The 22669-nt window shown below is 46.4% G+C and overlaps 1 protein-coding gene across 1 annotated transcript in view; it reads left to right on the plus strand.

Annotated features, from left to right (window-relative positions):
- Positions 1 to 203: 203 nt before the first annotated feature.
- Positions 204 to 22669, plus strand: part of LOC139746151 (putative neural-cadherin 2) — a 126650-nt gene continuing 104184 nt past the window's right edge. The window contains exons 1-2 of the mRNA XM_071657016.1: positions 204 to 399; positions 11461 to 11526. Coding sequence (XP_071513117.1) covers positions 11469 to 11526 — 58 coding nt within the window. The 5' untranslated portion in view covers positions 204 to 399; positions 11461 to 11468. The remainder of the gene's footprint in view (positions 400 to 11460; positions 11527 to 22669) is intronic.

Here is a 22669-nt window from a genome sequence, read left to right on the forward strand (position 1 = left end):
GCCCTCTTCTCTGTTTCTTCTCTTGGAAAAGTAAAATGATTAAATGGTAGCATTATTGGACTGGAAAAATCAGTTTCACATTGTGCATTTTTAGATGCTTATAAGGATTGAAAGATGAGTATTTCTACTTGAAATATGATTTGAACTTTAATATATGTTGTATTGTAACAAACAAAATGTGTGTGAATGAAAAAACAGTATATAAACTAGATTAATCTAAGTTACTCCAATCTTTACAAAGTTCATGAAATATGGTTTATCAGATTTTAATGCTTCCCACAACTGATTAAATTGGTCTTCCTTAGCATCATCATGGAGGTGCTTTGCGAGTGAAGGTGCTTAATTTTCAAAGGATCTGGTGCTGATTGACCAAAATGAGGGTGATCAGGATAATGTTTGGTGAGTACAAATACATTAGTTATGTTGTGGATGTATCCTGGTAATCACACGGGAAGTGAATTTTGACTTTGTTAAAGTGTTGATAGGTATTTCTGGATCATTATGCAACCTGCTTACTTTTGACTCTGCATTAGTGCATATTATTTATTTATATTATTTATTTTGCTTTGTCGCTGTCTCCCGCGTTTGCGAGGTAGCGCAAGGAAACAGACGAAAGAAATGGCCCAACCCACCCCCATACACATGTATATACTTAATGTCCACACATGCAAATATACATACCTATACATCTCACTGTACACATATATATACACACACAGACACATACATATATACCCATGCACACAATTCACACTGTCTGCCTTTATTCATTCCCATCGCCACCTCGCCACACATGGAATACCATCCCCCCCCCCCCCCCCTCATGTGTGCGAGGTAGCGCTAGGAAAAGACAACAAAGGCCCCATTCGTTCACACTCAGTCTCTAGCTGTCATGCAATAATGCCCGAGACCACAGCTCCCTTTCCCCATCCAGGCCCCACACAACTTTCCATGGTTTACCCCAGACGTTTCACATGCCCTGATTCAATCCACTGACAGCACGTCAACCCCGGTATACCACATCGATCCAATTCACTCTATTCCTTGCCCGCCTTTCACCGTCCTGCACACACACACACACACACACACACACACACACATATATATATATATATATATATATATATATATATATATATATATATATATATATATATATATATCCTGCTACCCCTTTCTTCTTGTACACCCACCACGTGTACATACATTCTCTATCTTCCCAATAACCACATCAGCAAAACACTTCGCACTGATGACTCTGATTATTGTACATGATCAGGATTAAGGGTCTTAGGTAACTGGATTTTGGAGAAGGAGAAAAGATCTGTGTTAATGTTGTATGCTGCATATAATTATTGTTAATGTTCCTCATGCCGTAGAGGATAGATCAGGAATAATTGGTCTCAGGCTGTGGTGGCGAGAGAGGGCCGGGGAGACAATCTCGCAAGCCGACCGTGTAAGACATATGAACTGGGGTGCTTGCAAGTGTGGCTGGACACCTTCATGACCCAATATCTGTATATCACCGTTGTGGGCTTGTTTCGCCCTCACGTTGCACCGAGATTTACAGCAAATGGACGTGTGTTTATACCACACTGTTCTCGCCCTACTGTTTGGTAACCATGGGGCCTAAGGCTCCGGGAGCCGCTATAAACATCATAACTGGCCAGTGTGGTATAATTTGTCCATCATCGTTGATATATGATATTTAAGTCATCGAACTCAAGGTATTAAATGATTGTCCTGAAGGGGTTCTGACCTTTACTTGTGGCATTAAATCATCGTCCTCGAGGAGGTGAAACCCACTGGAGTCATAACCCAGTCCATAAGTGATCACTGTTACTATAGGTGTTGTCACTTGATGGAGTCGAATGGCATTGACTCAGTAGATAGTTGTATTCACTCGATAGATAGTCATCGTACTGAAGAAGTCAGGATATCACGTTTGACAATTCAAGATTAAATTGATTGATGTAAATAGTATCCGGGAATTTGAAGGCCTTAATTTCACCGAACGAGTAGGCACTGTTGGAGACAAGACTATTAGCGAAGCAGAAAGTGTTGGAAACACCAGTAACGAGGCGGGCACTGTTGGAGACAGATTAGTAGTGAGGCAGGCGGTGTTGGAGACACACGTGGCGTGGCAGGTATTGTTGGAGACACACACGTGGCGTGGCAGGCATTGTTGGAGACACCAGTAGCGAGGGAAGCAGTGTTGGAGACAAACCCAGAGACCGGTGTCAGGAGGGGGGTGGGGGGAGTCATCGATGGGGGAGGTCCCAACTGGGCCTGGCCAGTCCGTCAGTCTGGGTCCAGCCATCGTCGCGTGCAGATGTTGCTGCTACATGTGTCCCATATCTTTGGTCTGGCAGACTCGTCATACACCATAGTCATCAACTGTTTGTTAAGGAACCGTGTGTGTGCTAGAAGGTACTGCTGACCAAGTGAATCTTATTGTACTTATTCGTATTTGTAAAAGTTGTTATAACCCATTGTATGAAGCCATAACCTTTCATTCACGCATGAAATATGAAATGTTTGCTGTTATCATGCTAATAACGTATGTGTGTATGCCTATGTTTCTGTGCGTGTATGTGTGCATGTATATTTTGTTTGCATGGCACATGTATGTGTACACTTGTGTGCGTATGTCTGTATGCGAGTGTTTTTGTATGAGCGCTCATCACTACATACTCAGAAACTGATACATAACTTATCCTACCTAGCATTGTTTCTAGAGTGAACTAATTTTGTCATTGTTCACAAGAATGAGATCCACCATAACCGCAAGGTATTCACTGTTCAGAACAAATATATATTCATATTTCATTTTTTTTTCTAGTAATTGATTATCGTAGTTGTTCGTTTTTAGTCTATACGGTTTATGTGTACCTTACACCCATGGTGTAGTGGTTAGCGTCACTGGCCAGGATTCACGCACGGGCATGGCCGGTTCGAATCCTAGGTCGCAGTTAATCCCAGCTGATCATCCTGCCCTCGGGGCAAGTCGATAAATGGGTTACCTGGATTGTGTTTGTGCGTTCGTATGTGTTATCCACATAGAAATAAAGTTTTTGTACATATACAGTTTAGTAGAGACGTGGCAAGACGCGTGTTATGGCTCTCTCCACGTGACACACAAATAATGATAAAATAGTAATAAAAAATGAAGTTTTTCATCGTTCCCCTTGAGGTTAGTCGAGAAATAGGCACCCGTTCATTCTGTACCATACACGCCACCCACCCTCCTGAATGTTTAGGTCCCGTTACCCCAAAGCCTTTGTTTCAGTACATTTTTTTTTTTTCTTTCTTAAACACCCATCTTTCCCTGCTTCTTACCCTGGTTACAACCACGCACATTAAGACACCCCAGTCATAGCCTTCGATGAGGTATCTTCTGTTGGCCCCTTTCCCCACCTTTTTCAAGGGTAATTAGTAGTGCAAGGAAGGGAGGATTTACAATCTCCCCCACCCCCGCCTCCTCCTGGTACCTGCCTCTGATAGTCGTCTCCTGCAACTCACAGGAGATACGTAGGCAGCTTTCCTGCAGTGCTGTCTCGCAGGGGTAAAGGAAAATTGTGCTTGTGGATTGAGCTCTGTATAATCACGTGTTGTATGTGAGGCAGAGGGGACGAACAGCGGCTTGGGCCAGGGAGGGGAACGTGACAGCAACTAGTGTGAGGCTGTCTCACTCGACACGTCATAGTGATATCCCGCTGAGGTCCGTCCAGCTCTGTGGTACTTCCCGAGTCTCGTCCAGTCTTGCTGCGTCTGCGTTTTTAAACGTCTGGGAATTATTGTGTCCATGCGAGACGTTCCTCTCTCCTGCGTGAGCTCCTCCTGGTCTGGGATGCGCCTCTGGCATCTGTGGAGCCGCAGATTACTTTGACAGAGTCGAGTCGAAAGCAATCTTAAACTCATCAGCTCACCCAGACCGACCTGAAAACTTGGATTTGATCCCCCCTCCCCTCCCCCGTACATCGCGTCTCTCTCTCTCTCTCTCTCTCTCTCTCTCTCTCTCTCTCTCTCTCTCTCTCTCTCTCTCTCTCCTGTAGATGTTAGTGCGGTTTCTACCCTCCAGACCTGTGCAGCGCTGGTTCATTATCTCCACCGGTGCCTAGAGTACGTGGTCCTGTGTGGCCGGTGGCAACTCAAGGCATTGTGATGTCTGTATCTTTCCCTGCGCCGTTAAGGTGCGGCATTCTTTCAAGTGGCCCTTTGCCTCTTGAGAAGACAAGCTTTGCACTCCCTTGAAGATCCCTAGATTTTTTTTTTTTTTTTTAAATTCTGGTCTTGATAAGAGCTTCCGTTTGTGACGGGAGCTTTTGGAATTGTGTGTGTGTGTGTGTGTGTGTGTGTGTGTGTGTGTGTGTGTGTGTGTGTGTGTGATTTTCTATCTGTGCTGAATGGAGGGTATTCTACAATCGTAGGGTCTCCTTGAACTGTTTCTTCTTCTATCAGACCACATTTCAAGCTTCTGTATCCTGTCAGTTGGACAGAGTCATTACACAGGTTTTGTGTCACTCATCCGTGATCCTGTTATTCTGGAAAAGTATTTAGTTATTTACGTGTTTTTCTGACAGTTTTCTTGCATGATTTTTCCTGTTGTCTTGGTTCTGTGCTTGCATGGTTCGACGGACATGATAACATGGTGAATGATGGAGATGGTGCATCATCAGATGGTGAGGAGTGGAGATGGTGCATCATCAGATGGTGAGGAGTGGAGATGGTGCATCATCAGATGGTGAGGAGTGGAGATGGTGCATCATCAGATGGTGAGGAGTGGAGATGGTGCATCATCAGATGGTGAGGAGTGGAGATAAGAGAAGGAATACTTGATGTGATCATGTGTTGGGGGGGGGGGAGAAATTGTGTCTGACAAGGTGAAGAGAAATGAGGTGTGGGAGGCGAGGCTCTGGCACCCGATGCACGTACACGGTTCCTGCTGGATGGAGGTAAAAGCATTTTTAATGGAGGTGGGAAGTGCTTTCGTCGTGAGGGTAAAATGGGTTGAATTGAGTGGATGTCTTGGATGTCTGGTTCTGCAGTGTCCCGGGAATGGAAGCCATAGTATCACTAGACGATCGAATTGGAAAAGGTGTTATTCATATATTATTTTTCCTTCTTGATCGCCATTTTCCCCGTCAGCGAGGTGGCGCCAGGAACAGATGGAGAAAGGCCACATCCGCTCACATCCATTCTCTGGCTGTCATGTGTAATGCACCGAAACCACAGCTCCCTATCCACATCCAGGCCCCACAGACCTTTCCATGGTTTACCCAGGACGTTTCACATGCCCTGGTTCGGTCCAGTGACCGCACGTTTACCCTGGTATACCGTATATATATATATATATATATATATATATATATATATAGTTGACCTGTGTATTCGCTGTGCTACACTGTCCGGTTTTTGAGGGTTCACAGTACAGGAACAATCGTCAGAGGCAAAAATGTCTCTCTGGTGTACATTGTTCTCCAAGCTTTGTCTTCTGTCCCACCTCAAAATCCCCACAATTTTTTTTTCCTTGGGTGGGGGGAGGGCTTGTCCCTAGTTTAAGTCATGGACAACAATCCTCTGCTTACATGCCATTTTCTAATACTTTTAAATCATGCACACACACACACGCATATATATATATATTTTTTTTTTTTTTTTTTTTTTTTTTTATACTTTGTCGCTGTCTCCCGCGTTTGCGAGGTAGCGCAAGGAAACAGACGAAAGAAATGGCCCAACCCCCCCCCCCATACACATGTACATACACACGTCCACACACGCAAATATACATACCTACACAGCTTTCCATGTTTTACCCCGGACGCTTCACATGCCTTGATTCAATCCACTGACAGCACGTCAACCCCTGTATACCACATCGCTCCAATTCACTCTATTTCTTGCCCTCCTTTCACCCTCCTGCATGTTCAGGCCCCGATCACACAAAATCCTTTTCACTCCATCTTTCCACCTCCAATTTGGTCTCCCTCTTCTCCTCGTTCCCTCCACCTCCGACACATATATCCTCTTGGTCAATCTTTCCTCACTCATTCTCTCCATGTGCCCAAACCACTTCAAAACACCCTCTTCTGCTCTCTCAACCACGCTCTTTTTATTTCCACACATCTCTCTTACCCTTACGTTACTTACTCGATCAAACCACCTCACACCACACATTGTCCTCAAACATCTCATTTCCAGCACATCCATCCTCCTGCGCACAACTCTATCCATAGCCCACGCCTCGCAACCATACAACATTGTTGGAACCACTATTCCTTCAAACAAACCCATTTTTGCTTTCCGGGATAATGTTCTCGACTTCCACACATTTTTCAAGGCTCCCAAAATTTTCGCCCCCTCCCCCACCCTATGATCCACTTCCGCTTCCATGGTTCCATCCGCTGACAGATCCACTCCCAGATATCTAAAACACTTCACTTCCTCCATATATATATATATATATATATATATATATACGTCATAGCATAGCATGGGGAAGTGACAGTAAGTGTACCTTGTGACCAGACCTTGTGTTTGTGGGATCCAGATGCTGACAGGAGGCCCCCCCTCCCCCCTTCCCACTCGGATGAGCCGTTGAAACAACGTAGGATGTGCATCTATGAATAGGATTACCGTCCTTATTAGCGTTGTATTATCGTTCACATGTCACATATTATCGTCCACACGTATCACAAATTATCGGTCACATACGTGTCATATTATCGTTCACATACATGTCACATTTTATCGTCCACATGCGTGTCACATATCGTTCACATACATGTCATATATTATCGTCGACATACGTGTCAGATATGTAATCACATATCTAAGCACACGTAGTGTGAGGGCACCCGTTTTCATGTTTGTGGGCTGACAGATCACACAGACACACACACACACATACACACACAAAACAGAGGGGGGGGGGGGGGTGTCCTCCCGGCTGGTGTACAAACAGGTTATTTATTACCAAGGCAAGATGTGTATATCAGGACGTGGGAGATAGTGATCCTTCTCTCGTGTACAGAAGCTTGGCTGAAGCTTGGCTGAAGCTGTAGGTTAAGCTGGCCCAGTGGGCGAGGGTGGATCTCTCTCTCTCTCTCTCTCTCTCTCTCTCTCTCTCTCTCTCTCTCTCTCTCTCTCTCTCTCTCTATCTATCTATCTATCTATCTATCTATCTATCTATCTATCTGTATAGTATCAAGGTGTATAGTGTCTGTATGGTGAATATAGACAGTCCTCTGTGGTACAGTGTCTGTATAGTGAATATAGGATCCTCTATACAACATGGCACCATTTTCGTCAAAGTTGGATGTTTACAAGATTGATATGAAAATGGAAAACAATTTTCTTTCCCAAACAAAATATATAATATCTGGCGTGTGGGTGGCTGGCAGAAAACAAGGCCAGATGGACGAGGTAAGATAACCAGAGGTTTGCAAATGAGTGGATCTGAATATTACGAATAATCTTGAGGTTGAAGGAAAGCGGATTAGCATGATAATACTGAAGGCCTTTTTTCAGTTCAGCATCACGGCTTCAAAAAATGATTCTCAGTGGAGTTTTGCACCCTCATGCTGGCCCAATTTACCGGGTGGTTTACCGTGCCTCATCTACTGTACCACGGTGTTTATTAAAGGTGATGAGAGTTTAATACAGACATGAGTTGGTTATGAGGTGTAGGGGAGTGTGTCTCGACTCTGAGAGGGGATGGAGTTGACTCACGTCTCCCCAGGGGAGGATCTGCCAAGCCAGGTTCGACCTCAACTGCTTAACCTTCCACGTAATTATACCGAGAGAACAGTGAATATACGTCTGGGATGCCGGCTGTCACGTCAGACACCGCCTAGTACTGGACGCGAGAGTTCAGAATCGCTAAACAACTTCTGTGTGTGTGTGTGTGTGTGTGTGTGTGTGTGTGTGTGTGTGTGTGTGTGTGTGTGTGTGTGCCTGGGGGGGCCTTCGTGGTCATCTCCCATTGTGGGCTCTGCTCTAAACCCCCTCCCCCCCCTCCCCCGGTCATTGAGGGTTGGCGGTCGAAGTGTATGATGTCAGAGGTCGTCGTGTTTCCTGTATCGGGGTTGTCATCGTCAGCCTTAAAGAGTTGTGTAACCCCATCCCAGCAGCCCCCCCGGGGGGGGGGACCTCCTCCATTATTACATTATCACGATGGAAGTTGCAAGGAAAAGAAAAAAGAGAGATTAAGACAAAAAAATCCCCAGAGCGGATCAGTTATTAGACCCCAGCAAGTTCGCCTTTGACGTTAATACACAATGTTTTCCTCGTCGCCCACACAACGTAACTTGTCATGAATGAAGCAAGGTAAAGTTATACCGGGCGGAATGACGTTAAGGTCACACAAGGTCTAATTTCAACCTGTGAGACAATGTCATTTTCAGTTCCCCCTTCCTCTGCTGCCTTGCTGTGATTATATTAGCTTATAAGGAAGGGAAATGATGTATAAAAGTACGTTACTGTATTAAACTCTTAACACAAACTCTACATACATCAGAGATGGCCATTACAGTAATATCCTTGTACTTAAGTTAGATCAGGGAACTTGCCTCACACACTCACACACTCACAAAACACACACACACACACACACACACACACACACACACACACACACACACAACACACTGATCATGAGGGAACTTGCCTTACACACTCACAACACATCGATCATGAGGGCGCTTGCCTCACACACACACACACACACACACTCACAACACATCGATCATGAGGGCGCTTGCCTCACACACACACACACTCACACTCACAACACACCGAGCATGAGGGAACTTGCCTCACTCACCCACTGTGGTGACTGCCAATATTCACTGTCGGTGGATCTTCAGAATGAGAGAATATTGCAAGTCTTCACCGTACACTTGGTGTGTGTGTGTGTGTGTGTGTGTGTGTGTGTGTGTGTACCTTACCTGTGCTTCCCTCACACAGGTGCTCGCGTCGCTCGAGCCGAGCACTGCTTGTACAGACGGATGACCTTGCGATAATGACTCTCTCTCTCTCTCTCTCTCTCTCTCTCTCTCTCTCTCTCTCTCTCTCTCTCTCTCTCTCTCTCTCTCTCTCTCTTCTCTCTGTCTTATTGATGTTACGACAGATGGACGGAGCAGTAGTTTTAATATTCATTTTTGCTTTCAGTCGCATATGGCCTAGTTGAAATGGTCCTTGTCCTCATATTCATTAGCGAGGGATTATATATATATATATATATATATATATATATATATATATATATATATATATATATACGTTTTTATCTCGAATGAATGGAAGTGTGTGTGTGTGTGTGTGTGTGTGTGTGTGTGTGTGTGCAGTAGTCACCGGGACGATGTATGACGTGGTTGTACATTTCGTACACCACAATGACTCGGTCCCTCTGATGTAAACTCTCTCGTTACCTTGTTTCAAGAGAAGGGGGAGGGGTGTCTCGCTCACTTGGTAATTAGACAATTAGCTTAATTAAGGCCAGACGGGGTGGACGTGGCCCCATGTGCCAGGCCGACCAGCGGAGGATCCTGGATCATGCCACGTCGTACTTACCGGGGCTGGAACCCTCCAACCAACTCCTCCCAAACTCCTCCACTCCTCCAACCTGCCCCTCTCCCTCCACACACACACACACACACACACACACACACACACACACCTACCTCCAACCATCTGGAGATGAGTCTGGCAGAATTTCTATACGTAATCCACGAATTAATCTCTACAAACTCTAAATTACATTTCCATATTCCATTCGACGGCCCTGACTGGCTGGCGGGGGGGAGGGGTGTGGATGAGGCCAAGTGGAGGCCGTCCACCTGTTTGACCTGACCCCAGGAGGGAGATCACGTTGAGGTCAATGTTATTCTGTTTATGGTAATTTTATTAATCTCTTCCACCCCCTCACCCCCCACATATCCCACATCACGTACTCGTCACACATGTAACGCGTTACTTCCTCCTTCACGTCACATATCAGTCCTCTGTAACTAGGGTAACGTCTTATTTCGCCCAACAAACGCCTACGCTAAGGAGCGTTTCTTTTTTTTTTTTTTTTCAATGGCCGTCGCTCCGTCTTTTAAGCCAGGAATTCGTCGTGTTTCTGTGTTTCGAATCCGTCGATCCAGATGGCTCCCGGACGATCGTCCTGGGACGAGAGTGTTCTCCGTGACACGTGACGTCACCTCCGCCAGCAGGGCCGGGACACAGTGGATGGTATCATTCCGACAGTAACTGCTGTACTACTCCTTCAGTCATTACGTTGCCACCACCTCCCCCCCGACACTGGCTCGCCTCTCATCTTGGTCACCCCGCGGTGCACCGCGTTGTATCACACGTTGTATTACTGGCTGAAGTAATACAGCTGTAGTGCGCAAAGGAAGCTAGGGGTCACAGAGAAGGTAGGAAGAAGGTATGAGATGCGAGGAAACGCATACAACAGTTTAGTGGACCAGAAACTGCAGTAATGATTGTTAAGACTCACATCTGAAAACCAAGTTATGATACCTTAAAATATATATATATATATATATATATATATATATATATATATATATATATATATATATATATATATATATATATATATATGTATATGATTAATCCAAAGCTAGATTCAGGCACGATTTTGCTTTTACTGTTCAAACAGTAGATCCCTTAAGATCGTAAATCACGGGCAGGGATTTCGAACTGGTCGCCCTTAAAATCGTGGCTCATAAATTTCAAGTCTCTGACGTGGAGGCAGGAAAGTGCTGTGTGTGTGTGTGTGTGTGTGTGTGTGTGTGGCGATACATCACAGGTGAATATGTGTTCTGTACTTAGAAACACACACACACACACAGCACTAGGTTGTTATGCGTAAACAGCCTCGTTCTTCTCACTTGTTGTTTTCTACAAAAAGAAAAAGATCAGGGTTCAGTATGTGGTGGTAAAGTGTGGTGGAGTTGTGGTACAAAGTGTGGTGGAGGCGACCTGCTCCGCGGCTCATAATTACTCTCACACTGCCTCTTGTGGTCGTCCACACCACAACTTTACCTCTCACAAACTTTATCAAGAAACTCAAGTCCAAATTATATATATATATATATATATATATATATATATATATATATATATATATATATATATATATATATATATATATATATTCATAAAGCAATGTATTTCTGTGTGTGTGTGTGTGTGTGTGTGTGCGTGTGTGTTTACCAGTTGTAAACACCTCGCCTGCTCTATGTGGATGGCCGCGGGCGAGTCATATTGGGGTAAAGGTATAGTCGGGGGAGGAGGGGGGTGCCTCAGCCACGGGTGTGGCTGAGATAGCCCCAAGTCACCAGGAAAAGAGAGAGAGAGAGAGAGAGAGAGAGAGAGAGAGAGAGAGAGAGAGAGAGAGAGAGAGAGAGAGAGATAGTATAGTAAAGTTGTTGTCCTTCATTGTTGCAGGTTGACAGATGGCCGTCAACGTTGTCATCCCGCTACTGATCCCTCTGGAGGAGAACCTTCACAACAGTGAGTACACGACCTGCCCTTCATCTTGTGCCTCCACCTGTGATGATGGCTCCCCTCCACCCTGGCCTCTATACCCCTCTACCTCCACCTGTGATGATGGCTCCCCTCCACCCTGGCCTCTGTACCCCTCTACCTCCACCTGTGATGATGGCTCCCCTCCACCCTGGCCTCTGTACCCCTCTACCTCCACCTGTGATGATGGCTCCCCTCCACCCTGGCCTCTGTACCTCTCTACCTCCACCTGTGTCTATTCATTACTCACCGTTGCTTCAGTGAGGTATACCACCAGATGTCCCAATATTCACCCAGTCCTCGGGTCATCATTATCGTGTGGGTCTGGGATGCGGGCCAGCCAGGTCACACAGCGGCTGAACTCTTGCCTACTCCTTGGTGTCATGGTCGTCGTCACTGGTTGTGACTCGATTGACCCAGGGTTCGATTTCAGGCCTGTATTGATCAGGGCCTCAGCTACCCGTGCCGTCTCAGTTTAAAACACATCAATAATGCTCGGAAATAGTGATCACAAGTAGTAATCATGATTAGTACTCCCCCATGAGAAGTTTTCTTTTTAATTAGTTCAGTTCGTGAAGGTTGCCAGAGCCCAGGCAGAGCAGAACCCCCGGCCAGGGAAATGGTGTGGTCGTAGAGTTGGGCAACATTGTAGGTAGAGAGTTTGTGCTGCTCTCACACTGCTCTAACTTGGAGACAGTTGGAGGTGAGAGCTCCTTGCTGATTCTCCCTTCGAGCGGAACTTGAGGGAGGCTGGTTTGACTTGTTGATGCCCCGCACATCATCATGATTGGCTTCCCAGACTACTGTCGGAACTCGTCGGTCCGTGAGGGGATACGCCTCCCCTCCTGCAGTTGAGTTTGTAACCTGTTAAGCACGACGGTGTGGCCCTTGAACACGACAGTTCAACCCCTGAACACGACGGGACGATCCTTCCTCTTCATCCTATCCCATCAGAGAGGGTCAGCTTAAAGACCAGACCATCATGTCTAAAGGTTAATACAATGAAGATCAAGGCTCGTATGGTCGTGCTCAAAGCTCGTACGGTCGTGCTCAAGGCTCGCACAGTCGTGCTCAAGGCTCGTACAGTCGTGCTCAAGACTCGTACGGTCGTGCTCAAGGCTCGTACGGTCGTGCTCAAGGTTCGTACAGTCGTGCTCAAGACTCGTATGGTCGTGCTCAAGGCTCGTACGGTCGTGCTCAAGGCTCGTACAGTCGTGCTCAAGACTCGTACAGTCGTGCTCAAGACTCGTACGGTCGTGCTCAAGACTCGTACGGTCGTGCTCAAGGGTCGCAAAGTCGTGTTCAAGGCTCGTGCCTTCTTGCTCAAAGGGATGAATTGATAACACAAGTTCACTGTACCTGCTGACAAGTGGCAGATGCACCTGAATGTCTTCATTAAGAGTCTGTCATTCACTGGAAACCAGGGACCACTGACTGTCGGTCACATTAGACAGGACAAAACATTTAATTACACCCTAACTGGACGATTAAGTCTTCCGTGACTGCCATGAGATGCAAAGAAGACATGAACTCCAGAAAAAATATTCATGCAACACCATTTTCCATGAGGAGCAGTTGCATGAGTCTGACCTGCCATTAAGGTTGGTCGTTCCAGCATTAGGTACGATGATAATGTTGACGTTAGTAGTCTACTTAGCTTAGGAACCTTACGTCTGTAATGTCTGCTCAGCTTAGTAAATTAATGTCCAGAATATGTACTCAGAGAACTTGACGACCATAATGTCTGCCCAACTTAGAAAACTTGATGTCTACAATGTCCACACACCGTGGAAAAATTGACGACCTTGACGGTCATAATGTCTGCTCAGTTCATAAAACATTTTCTAACATTTTTTGAAGTGAAATTCTATCATGACCTCCGAGATTTACATTAATATCCAACTCCTCTCCCGCCTTCCCGTCTCCCGCCATCAACATGACCAGCGGGAACACTAAATATATAAGGATGGAGCCAAGGCAGGCAGCAGCGCAGAGCAGTAATTTAGGCTGAATTAGAATTAAGTCGATTAAGAAATCACAGAATATTAATACATAGCTTGACTAGTAACATGATGAAGTTTGTGGTTGGACGAAGCTTCACAGATTAGACGAACTTTTAATTTCGTACGAGAAATTAGAAATTGAAATATGACCTTATATGTTTCTCGTGTCTTGATATTTTTGATGACTTTTTAAACCTCGAAGACTTTATAATGTCGAAAAAGGGAATAGTTGCGAGATTCTTAACTGTAGCTATAATGATAACCTTAATATCTGTAGTTTGTTAAGCATTTACTGGAGTTATCCAGGAATAGACTCCGTTTTCTGAGAGTATTTCAACTCGACTGAAGAAAACGGGTGCTATATAATTGAAGGCATGGCTATGCCAAAAGTAGCTTAAGTCGTCTTTGATACGTATATGTTAACTTTAGCGACGCAGAGATCTTAACCTTAAGGGATTACCCTAATTCATATCATTGTAGTAATTCAAAATCTGTCTCAGCTGCAGCAATCACTTTCTCGAATGTTGGAGTTAAACTGAAGGAATCTTTCGCGGTCTTGTTTCTCTAATTTCCAGAGAAAATTGGCCAGAATATGGAGTTTGGAGAGGACGAACCTGGTCATTAAAGTGAGACTATACGACACATAAGCTTCTCGTGCATGAAACTGTAGACCTCTTAGCTGATGACATCCGCCAAGGACGCGTGTCACCACAGATGCATTAGGCTATCATCAGACAACATTTTGGGAGAGAAATGTTGGGTGTGTGATTGCCAGGTGATGCTAGTTACAACCAGCCACTCTGACGGGGGCAGAAGATACAGGAAGGTTCAGATGTGTCCTGCCCATTGGCAGTCACATGCAGGCTGAGTCCGGTAGCACCTATATGTTTTGATCTATATTCCTCTAGGCGCCGAGGACTTCGAACCTTGTATGAACAGTGTGGGGCTGGGCCGGTGTGTTCTCCACTCGAACGCGAAGTGGGAAATGTTTGATAACTCTGACCAAGTGGATAAAAGATATACAGTGTACTCGAAAGTGAGAGAGAGAGAGAGAGAGAGAGAGAGAGAGAGAGAGAGAGAGAGAGAGAGAGAGAGAGAGAGAGAGATGATCAGTAAGGTTACAGTAGTTTGTAAGATAATAATAACCTGTCATGACAGTATACAGAATTTACACAGACACTTCAAAGGTCAACAATGTACAATGAGGCAGTTGTTGCCGACACAGACTCCCGTCCTGCCGCCATTTCAGCCACACTAACGCCACAAACTGGGGGTCAGGTCGCCACTGTACCTCACCCCTCCTACCTGACCCCACACTTTCATACATCCTGAGTCTCTCTCTCTCTCTCTCTCTCTCTCTCTCTCTCTCTCTCTCTCTCTCTCTCTCTCTCTCTCTCTCTCGCCAGGACGGGCCCTCATGAGTCCTCTCCGTCCACACCCCCGACCTCGCCTACGCCGGGAGGTCTGGTCCTCCTGTTCCGCCGACGCATGACTAGACTTTTCCTCCTTCGGGATAACATGTTCCTCGCGTCTGTCTGGCCGGCCCCGGCGTGAGGGAGTCCTGGCTGAACAGGTCCTCCTGAACGTTTCCCCCTCAACACACTAGCTGAACACCTGTGTTCCCCCCCCCCCCAACACACTAGCTGAACACCTGTGTTCCCCCCCCCCCCAACACACTAGCTGAACACCTGTGTTCCCCCCCCCCCAACACACTAGCTGAACACCTGAGTTCCCCCCCCCCCACACACTAGCTGAACACCTGAGTTCCCCCCCCCCAACACACTAGTAGCTGAACACCTGGGTACCCCCCCCCAACCACACTAGCTGAAACACACCTGTGCTCCCCCCCCCCCAACACACTAGCTGAACACCTGAGTCCCCCCCCAACACACAAGCTGAACACCCGCGAACCCCCCCCCCCAACACACTAGCTGAACAAACCTGTGTTCCCCCCCCCCAACACACTAGCTGCACACCTGAGTTCCCCCCCCCCCAACACACTAGCTGTGAACACCTGTGTTCCCCCCCCACCCCCCAACACACTAGCTGAACACCTGAGTTCCCCCCCCCCCAACACACTAGCTGAACAACTCCTGTGTTCCCCCCCCCAACACACTATCTGAACCCCTGGTCTCCCACCCCCCCAACACACTAGCTGAACACCTGAGCTCCCCCCCAAACACACTAGCTGAACACCCTGACTTTCCACCCCCAACACACTAGCTGAACATCCTGAGTTTCTTCCCCCCCCCAACACACGAGCTGAACACCTGAGATTCCCCCCCCCAACACACTAGCTGAACACCTGTGTTCCCCCCCCCCAACACACTAGCTGAACACCTGTGTTCCCCCCCCAACACACTAGCTGAACACCTGAGTTCCCCCCCCAACACACTAGCTGAACACCTGTGTTCCCCCCCCCCCCAACACACTAGCTGAACACCTGAGTTCCCCCCCCAACACACTAGCTGAACATCTGAGTTCCCCCCCCAACACACTAGCTGAACACCTGTGTTCCCCCCCCCAACACACTAGCTGAACACCTGAGTTCCCCCCCCAACACACTAGCTGAACACCTGTGTTTCCCCCCCCCCAACACACTAGCTGAACACCTGTGTTTCCCCCCCAACACACTAGCTGAACACCTGTGTTTCCCCCCAACACACTAGCTGAACACCTGTGTTTCCCCCCAACACACTAGCTGAACACCTGTGTTCCCCCAACACACTAGCTGAACACCTGTATTACCCCCCCAACACACTAGCTGAACACCTGTGTTTCACCCCCAACACACTAGCTGAACACCTGTGTTCCCCCAACACACTAGCTGAACACCTGTATTTCCCCCCCAACACACTAGCTGAACACCTGTGTTTCCCCACAGCCTGTATATGTCATCATTAAGATCCTCGTCCGTTCCTCTGTATAGTCCTCTCAGTCCAGAGTCCAGCCAGAGTCCAGGACGATGGGCGCTCGTCCGCCGGACTGAGTGACTGGACTCGTGCATTCAGACACTGAGGAAGGTCTCGTCAGATATGCTTCAGAGCAGATGAGTTGGGTTGTGTGGGGGATGACGCCTCGAGGGAGGAGCACCTGTAAGGTACCGGTACTGTAGTGGTGCTGAAGGGGGCGTACCACCGCCCCTGGAGGGTACTGTTGTGGTGGTGGTGGTGGTGGGGATAGCATACGCGTCCAGAGGAGCCCCTCCCTCAGTACTGCTGCTGGTGGTGGTGGTTGGTTCCTGACATTTTAATTTCAGTCTTGCTCACTAGATGGGGTGGGGGGCGGGGTTGGTGTCAGGTCACCAGCGTCCCTCTATTTTCTGACCTGAGGAAGAGTCTTGTCAGGTCACACACACACAGGAGCAATATTCCTGATTATTACTAATGCACTTCCATACCCAGATAAAAATTTATCTTGAAGAGATAAAGATAATTCAGTCCCATCAGCCATTTATTATAGGTAAATGAAGTGCTGAGCCTTACAAGGGCTATGTAATGGCTTCTTTAGCCATTTGATATTTGAAATGGCTTGCTGACCTGACCATTTAAGATACCATTAGAGATTGAAGGTATCATACAGATGTATTTGCACTGTTTTCATCTGTGTCCTGTTCCATATATCATTGTAAGTTCTACAATATGTGACTAATATATATTTTTGACAGTTTCGAACCAGAGACGAAGATAACCTGGTGTTGTGGTTTAGTTTACATCTTGTGTGTTCACCCGGGTAAACTCGGCTCCAGTCTAGGTTTACCCGCGGGTCAGACTCTCTCTGTGTTAAAGTGAATTTTGAAACTTGTTTTCGGGAAAGTTACGTATTAATTGTGCAAAAGGTTGGGAAGTTTTGCATGGCGTAGCTCAACTCTTGTTAAGTTTGGTTCCTGTTAGGTGGACGAAGCTGACGTCCTTATTTCCTCTTCATTTATCAAGTTATTTCTTATTTTTTTTTTTAGTATTGATAAGAAAAGTGAGATAAAGATGAAGGTCTTAAGAAACAGGATCATGATATTGCTTTGGGGGTCAATTTACTCTCTCTCTCTCTCTCTCTCTCTCTCTCTCTCTCTCTCTCTCTCTCTCTCTCTCTCTCTCTCTCTCTCTGTACTTCTTGTTATAAATACAGTTAAACGGATCGGGTTCAGAAATAATGTGTCCGTACGTAAAGTGGTTTTCAGTTCTTAAAGTCATGTGGCATGATGACATTATGTTCCAAAATTATACCTGAATAGATTCCTAAACTCTTCCAGGAAGTACATCCAGAATTAATGATGGCCACGTAGATCACTGGTTGATTATGCCCGTCTCATCATCGGAATATACTGGACTCATTACGTGCTGGGTCCTGAGATACAATGCCTTGATGGGATTACTGGTTAATTGATGTTCCCTGGCAGGGTCATATTGATGTACACACACACACACACACACACACACACACACACACACACACACGTACGTACGTACGTCTGGTGTGTGGGTCGTGTGTCAGCGGTGAATTATGGTTGCTGTGATCCATCCATTCATGACCCAGCCTGGCTGGGCTCCCGTCCCTCCCGGCCCACACAGCGGTGGTCACACGTCATCCCCGGAGATGCGCCGCCATTAAACGGGCTTATTAGTTCATTTGCATAATATCAACGCGCCGGTGTAGGGGGCCGGCGGGAACCGGCGAAAGTTCAGCCACATTCTTTTCTTTTTTTTGGAAGAGAATTCGGTAAGTGTGAGACGGTCGGCCCAGCAGGCGTCCAGGTCAGACTTGTCTGACGGTGTCTCAGTCTGCCTGCGCTGTGTCTATGGCGGTGACTGCGCGCAAGCACAGTGATAGGAGCAGCGTCATGCTTGGTACCTGTCGGGGGGAGATCCTTCTGGTCCTTGCCCTGTGACCGCACAGGGGGCGCCACCCTCCGGCCCTTCAGGAACCTCCTGACGTAGTGTAAGGGTCTTCTGCTCAGCAGGTGGACGAAGGAACAATGTTTGTGTTTGCGTCATGAAGATGATGATGATGATTGTGATGATGATGATGGGTCCTAGTGAGACTCGTGTCCTGACTGTACAGAGGATGAGCTCATATAATGTTGTAACACTGTATCAGCGTCTGTACAGAACACAACCAGGAGTGTACACAACCATGAGTGTACAGAACAGAATCAGGAGTGTACACAACCAGGAGTGTACACAACAACCAGAAGTGTACAAAACACAACAAGAAGTGTACACAACACAACCAGGAGTGTACACAACAACCAGAAGTGTACAAAACACAACAAGAAGTGTACACAACACAACCAGGAGTGTACACAACAACCAGAAGTGTACAAAACACAACAAGAAGTGTACACAACACAACCAGGAGTGTACACAACAACCAGAAGTGTACAAAACACAACCAGAAGTGTACACAACACAACCAGGAGTGTACACAACAACCAGAAGTGTACAAAACACAACCAGAAGTGTACACAACACAATCAGAAATGTACACAACAACCAGAAGTGTACACAACACAACCAGGAGTGTACACAACAACCAGAAATGTACAAAACACAACCAGAAGTGTACACAACACAACCAGGAGTGTACACAACAACCAGAAGTGTACAAAACACAACCAGAAGTGTACACAACACAATCAGAAATGTACACAACAACCAGAAGTGTACACAACACAACCAGGAGTGTACACAACAACCAGAAATGTACAAAACACAACCAGAAGTGTACACAACACAACCAGGAGTGTACGTGGCGCCTTCTACAAACTAGTGGTTGACAGCCATACCGGCATGTAAAGTTCTGGTGTGTCTAAACAAGGATTCTCCCTGCTCTCCCAACACACGAGAAAAAAAGAAACTATGTACCAGACGCAGCGTCACGCCTGGACTGACCGATGGCTTTCGTTCTTGGTTTTCAGAGAAGGTTGTGCCACCTTCCTCCTGCTGCTGTGGATGAGGGACTGGAAGAACACCCTCAACTGTATCATGTTTTTACTCGCTTTGGGAAGGATTGGGACAGCCATACACAGACTCGGTAAAGCGAATGATGATATCTTGTTCCGTGCACGTAAGTGGGTATCATCGGTTGTCTGTGGTGAAGGAGCACTAGAGATTATGAGTAACGTAACTTTGATGAAATGATTTGATATCGTAAAGTAGTGAGTTACGCTGCGTTGTACGTGATGATTATTTAATGAGATGAGATGCAGGAAAAGTTATTCAGTAGCCTGAGGGTGTGATGGATATCTTAAGAGGATATATCCAGTGGTCGTGGTTATATCATACCTGAGTATACCCTGGAGGGGGGGAGGGGGAGTATTGATTATCCTGGTAGTAAGAATCATGCAAGTTCGTTCACGTCCTGTATATCTGAGGGATGGTCCCAGATGTTTCGAGGAACTTTTTCCTTTCCCACGTTCCCGTATGTTTCAGGCGGGAGCTCTCTCTCTCTCTCTCTCTCTCTCTCTCTCTCTCTCTCTCTCTCTCTCTCTCTCTCTCTCTGAACCAGCTTCCCACCCCCACTGCATTAAGCAGTCTCTCGTGTGTGTGTGTGTGTGTGTGTGTGTACTTGTGTAGCTTCCTATAATTCCTGTGTGGAGCACCAGTCACACGAGGATTGACCGTTATGGTACCTCCTCCTCCTCCTCCTTCTTCTTCTGTCCTTCGAACACGGAAGCTGTGGCTCCATCTCCGTCCTTCTGTTGTCTCCTCCTGCTCCCTCCTGTATCATTCCCTCCCTCCAGACTCAGGTGTACACACACATAAGGAAGTCTGATGGATTTCTTTATTCCTTTTTTAAGAAAATGTTTTTCTCCACCCAAGAGGTCATGACTGGGGCATGTTTTACCCAGGTCACGTCGCCTGGCACTGTCTGTCTGTCAGTAATCACTCTCGCTCATCATCATCATCACCATCATCATCATCATCATCACATCATCATCATCATCATCACCATCATCATCATCATCATCATCATCATCATCATCATCATCACCATCATCACATCATCATCATCATCACCATCATCATCATCATCATCATCATCATCATCATCATCATCACCATCATCACCATCATCATCATCATCATCATCACCATCATCATCATCATCATCATCATCACCATCATCATCATCATCATCATCATCACCATCATCATCATCATCATCATCATCATCATCATCAGCATCATCACCATCATCACCATCATCACCATCATCATCATCATCATCATCACCATCATCACCATCATCATCATCACCATCATCATCATCATCATCATCATCACCATCATCATCATCATCTATCATCATCATCACATCATCACCATAATCATGCATCATCATCCCTATCATCACACCATTCATCATCATCATCATCACCATCATCATCATCATCATCACATCATCATCAATCATCATCATCATCACCATCATCACCATCATCATCATCATCACCATCAATCACCATCATCATCATCATCACCATCATCATCCTATTCCATCATCATCATCACCATCATCATCATCATCATCACCATCATCATCATCATCACCATCATCATCATCATCATCATCATCATCACCATCATCATCATCATCATCACCATCATCATCATCATCATCATCACCATCATCATCATCATCATCATCACCATCATCATCATCATCATCATCATCATCATCAGTCATCACCATCATCATCATCATCATCATCATCACCATCATCATCATCATCATCATCACCATCATCATCATCATCATCATCATCATCACCATCATCACCATCATCATCATCATCATCATCACCATCATCATCATCATCATCATCATCATCACCATCATCATCATCATCATCATCACCATCATCATCATCATCATCATCATCATCACCATCATCACCATCATCATCATCATCATCATCACCATCATCATCATCATCACCATCATCATCATCATCATCACCATCATCATCACCATCATCATCACCATCATCATCATCATCATCATCATCATCATCATATCTCAGAGATTAACGTCAGATTTTGACCACTAAGTTTATATTTTCCTGTTCATATTACGGCTTCAAATGTCCCATGTTTACCACCGCCAAACACCCGGATTGGAGCGACCAGACCAATTACACGCTTTTATTAGTTTGCGCAAAACAACTGTTGCCAGGTTTTCCCTGGTTAATGGGGCGTGAAACTATGATAGATAGTTCATGTAGGTAGATGTGTCTCCCTTAAAACACACACACACACACACACACACACACACAGATAGATAGATTGATGAGAGAAAGAGAGGCATTGTGTGTGTGTGTGTGTGTGTGTGGACGCATGTGCATGCTTGGATATGGGGATACACATGTGTGTTTGCGCGCACGTGTGCACGTGCGCGGCGGCACAGGTCGGTCAAGGGAGAGGGGACGCGTGTGGAGTGTGGCGGCGGGTGTGGAGGTGAGGCACACAGTCTGTGGTCGCTCTGCCTGGCACGCGGGTGTCCAGGGCCGCTTCCTGCCTCACACAGTGCCACGCTGGACGACTCCTCCCTCACACAGTGCCACGCTGGACTGCTCCCTCCCTCACACAGTGCCACGCTGGACGACTCCCTCCCTCCCTCCCTCACACAGTGCCACGCTGGACAACTCCCTCCCTCGCACAGTGCCACGCTGGACGACTCCCTCCCTCACACAGTGCCACGCTGAACGACTCCCTCCCTCCCTCCCTCACACAGTGCCAAGGACCGTCGCTTCCTCTGCTTCGTCAGCTGATGTGACTTATGTATATATATATATATATATATATATATATTTCCTTTGTTGATTGTCAGTGGCTTCCCCTCCCCCGCGGTATAAGGTATATTGCTGTTGCCCTACCCTGGCCCTATATATATATATATATATATATATATATATATATATATATATATATATATATATATGTGGGGCGCTCGTCTGAGGGGAGGGTGTACATGTCTTCTGGGCTGTGAGGATGGCTCGGGACCTTGACTCAGATAGGCCCCTCGTTGTACTTGATCAAGGACACCACTGGGTATCATAAGGGCGCTATACGTACGTACGTACGTGTGTGTGTGTGTGTGTGTGTGTGTGTTACGGGGAGAGTGTTGCA

The sequence above is a fragment of the Panulirus ornatus genome, chromosome 64, assembly GCF_036320965.1.
Source record: "Panulirus ornatus isolate Po-2019 chromosome 64, ASM3632096v1, whole genome shotgun sequence".
NCBI classification, from domain to species: domain Eukaryota; kingdom Metazoa; phylum Arthropoda; class Malacostraca; order Decapoda; family Palinuridae; genus Panulirus; species Panulirus ornatus.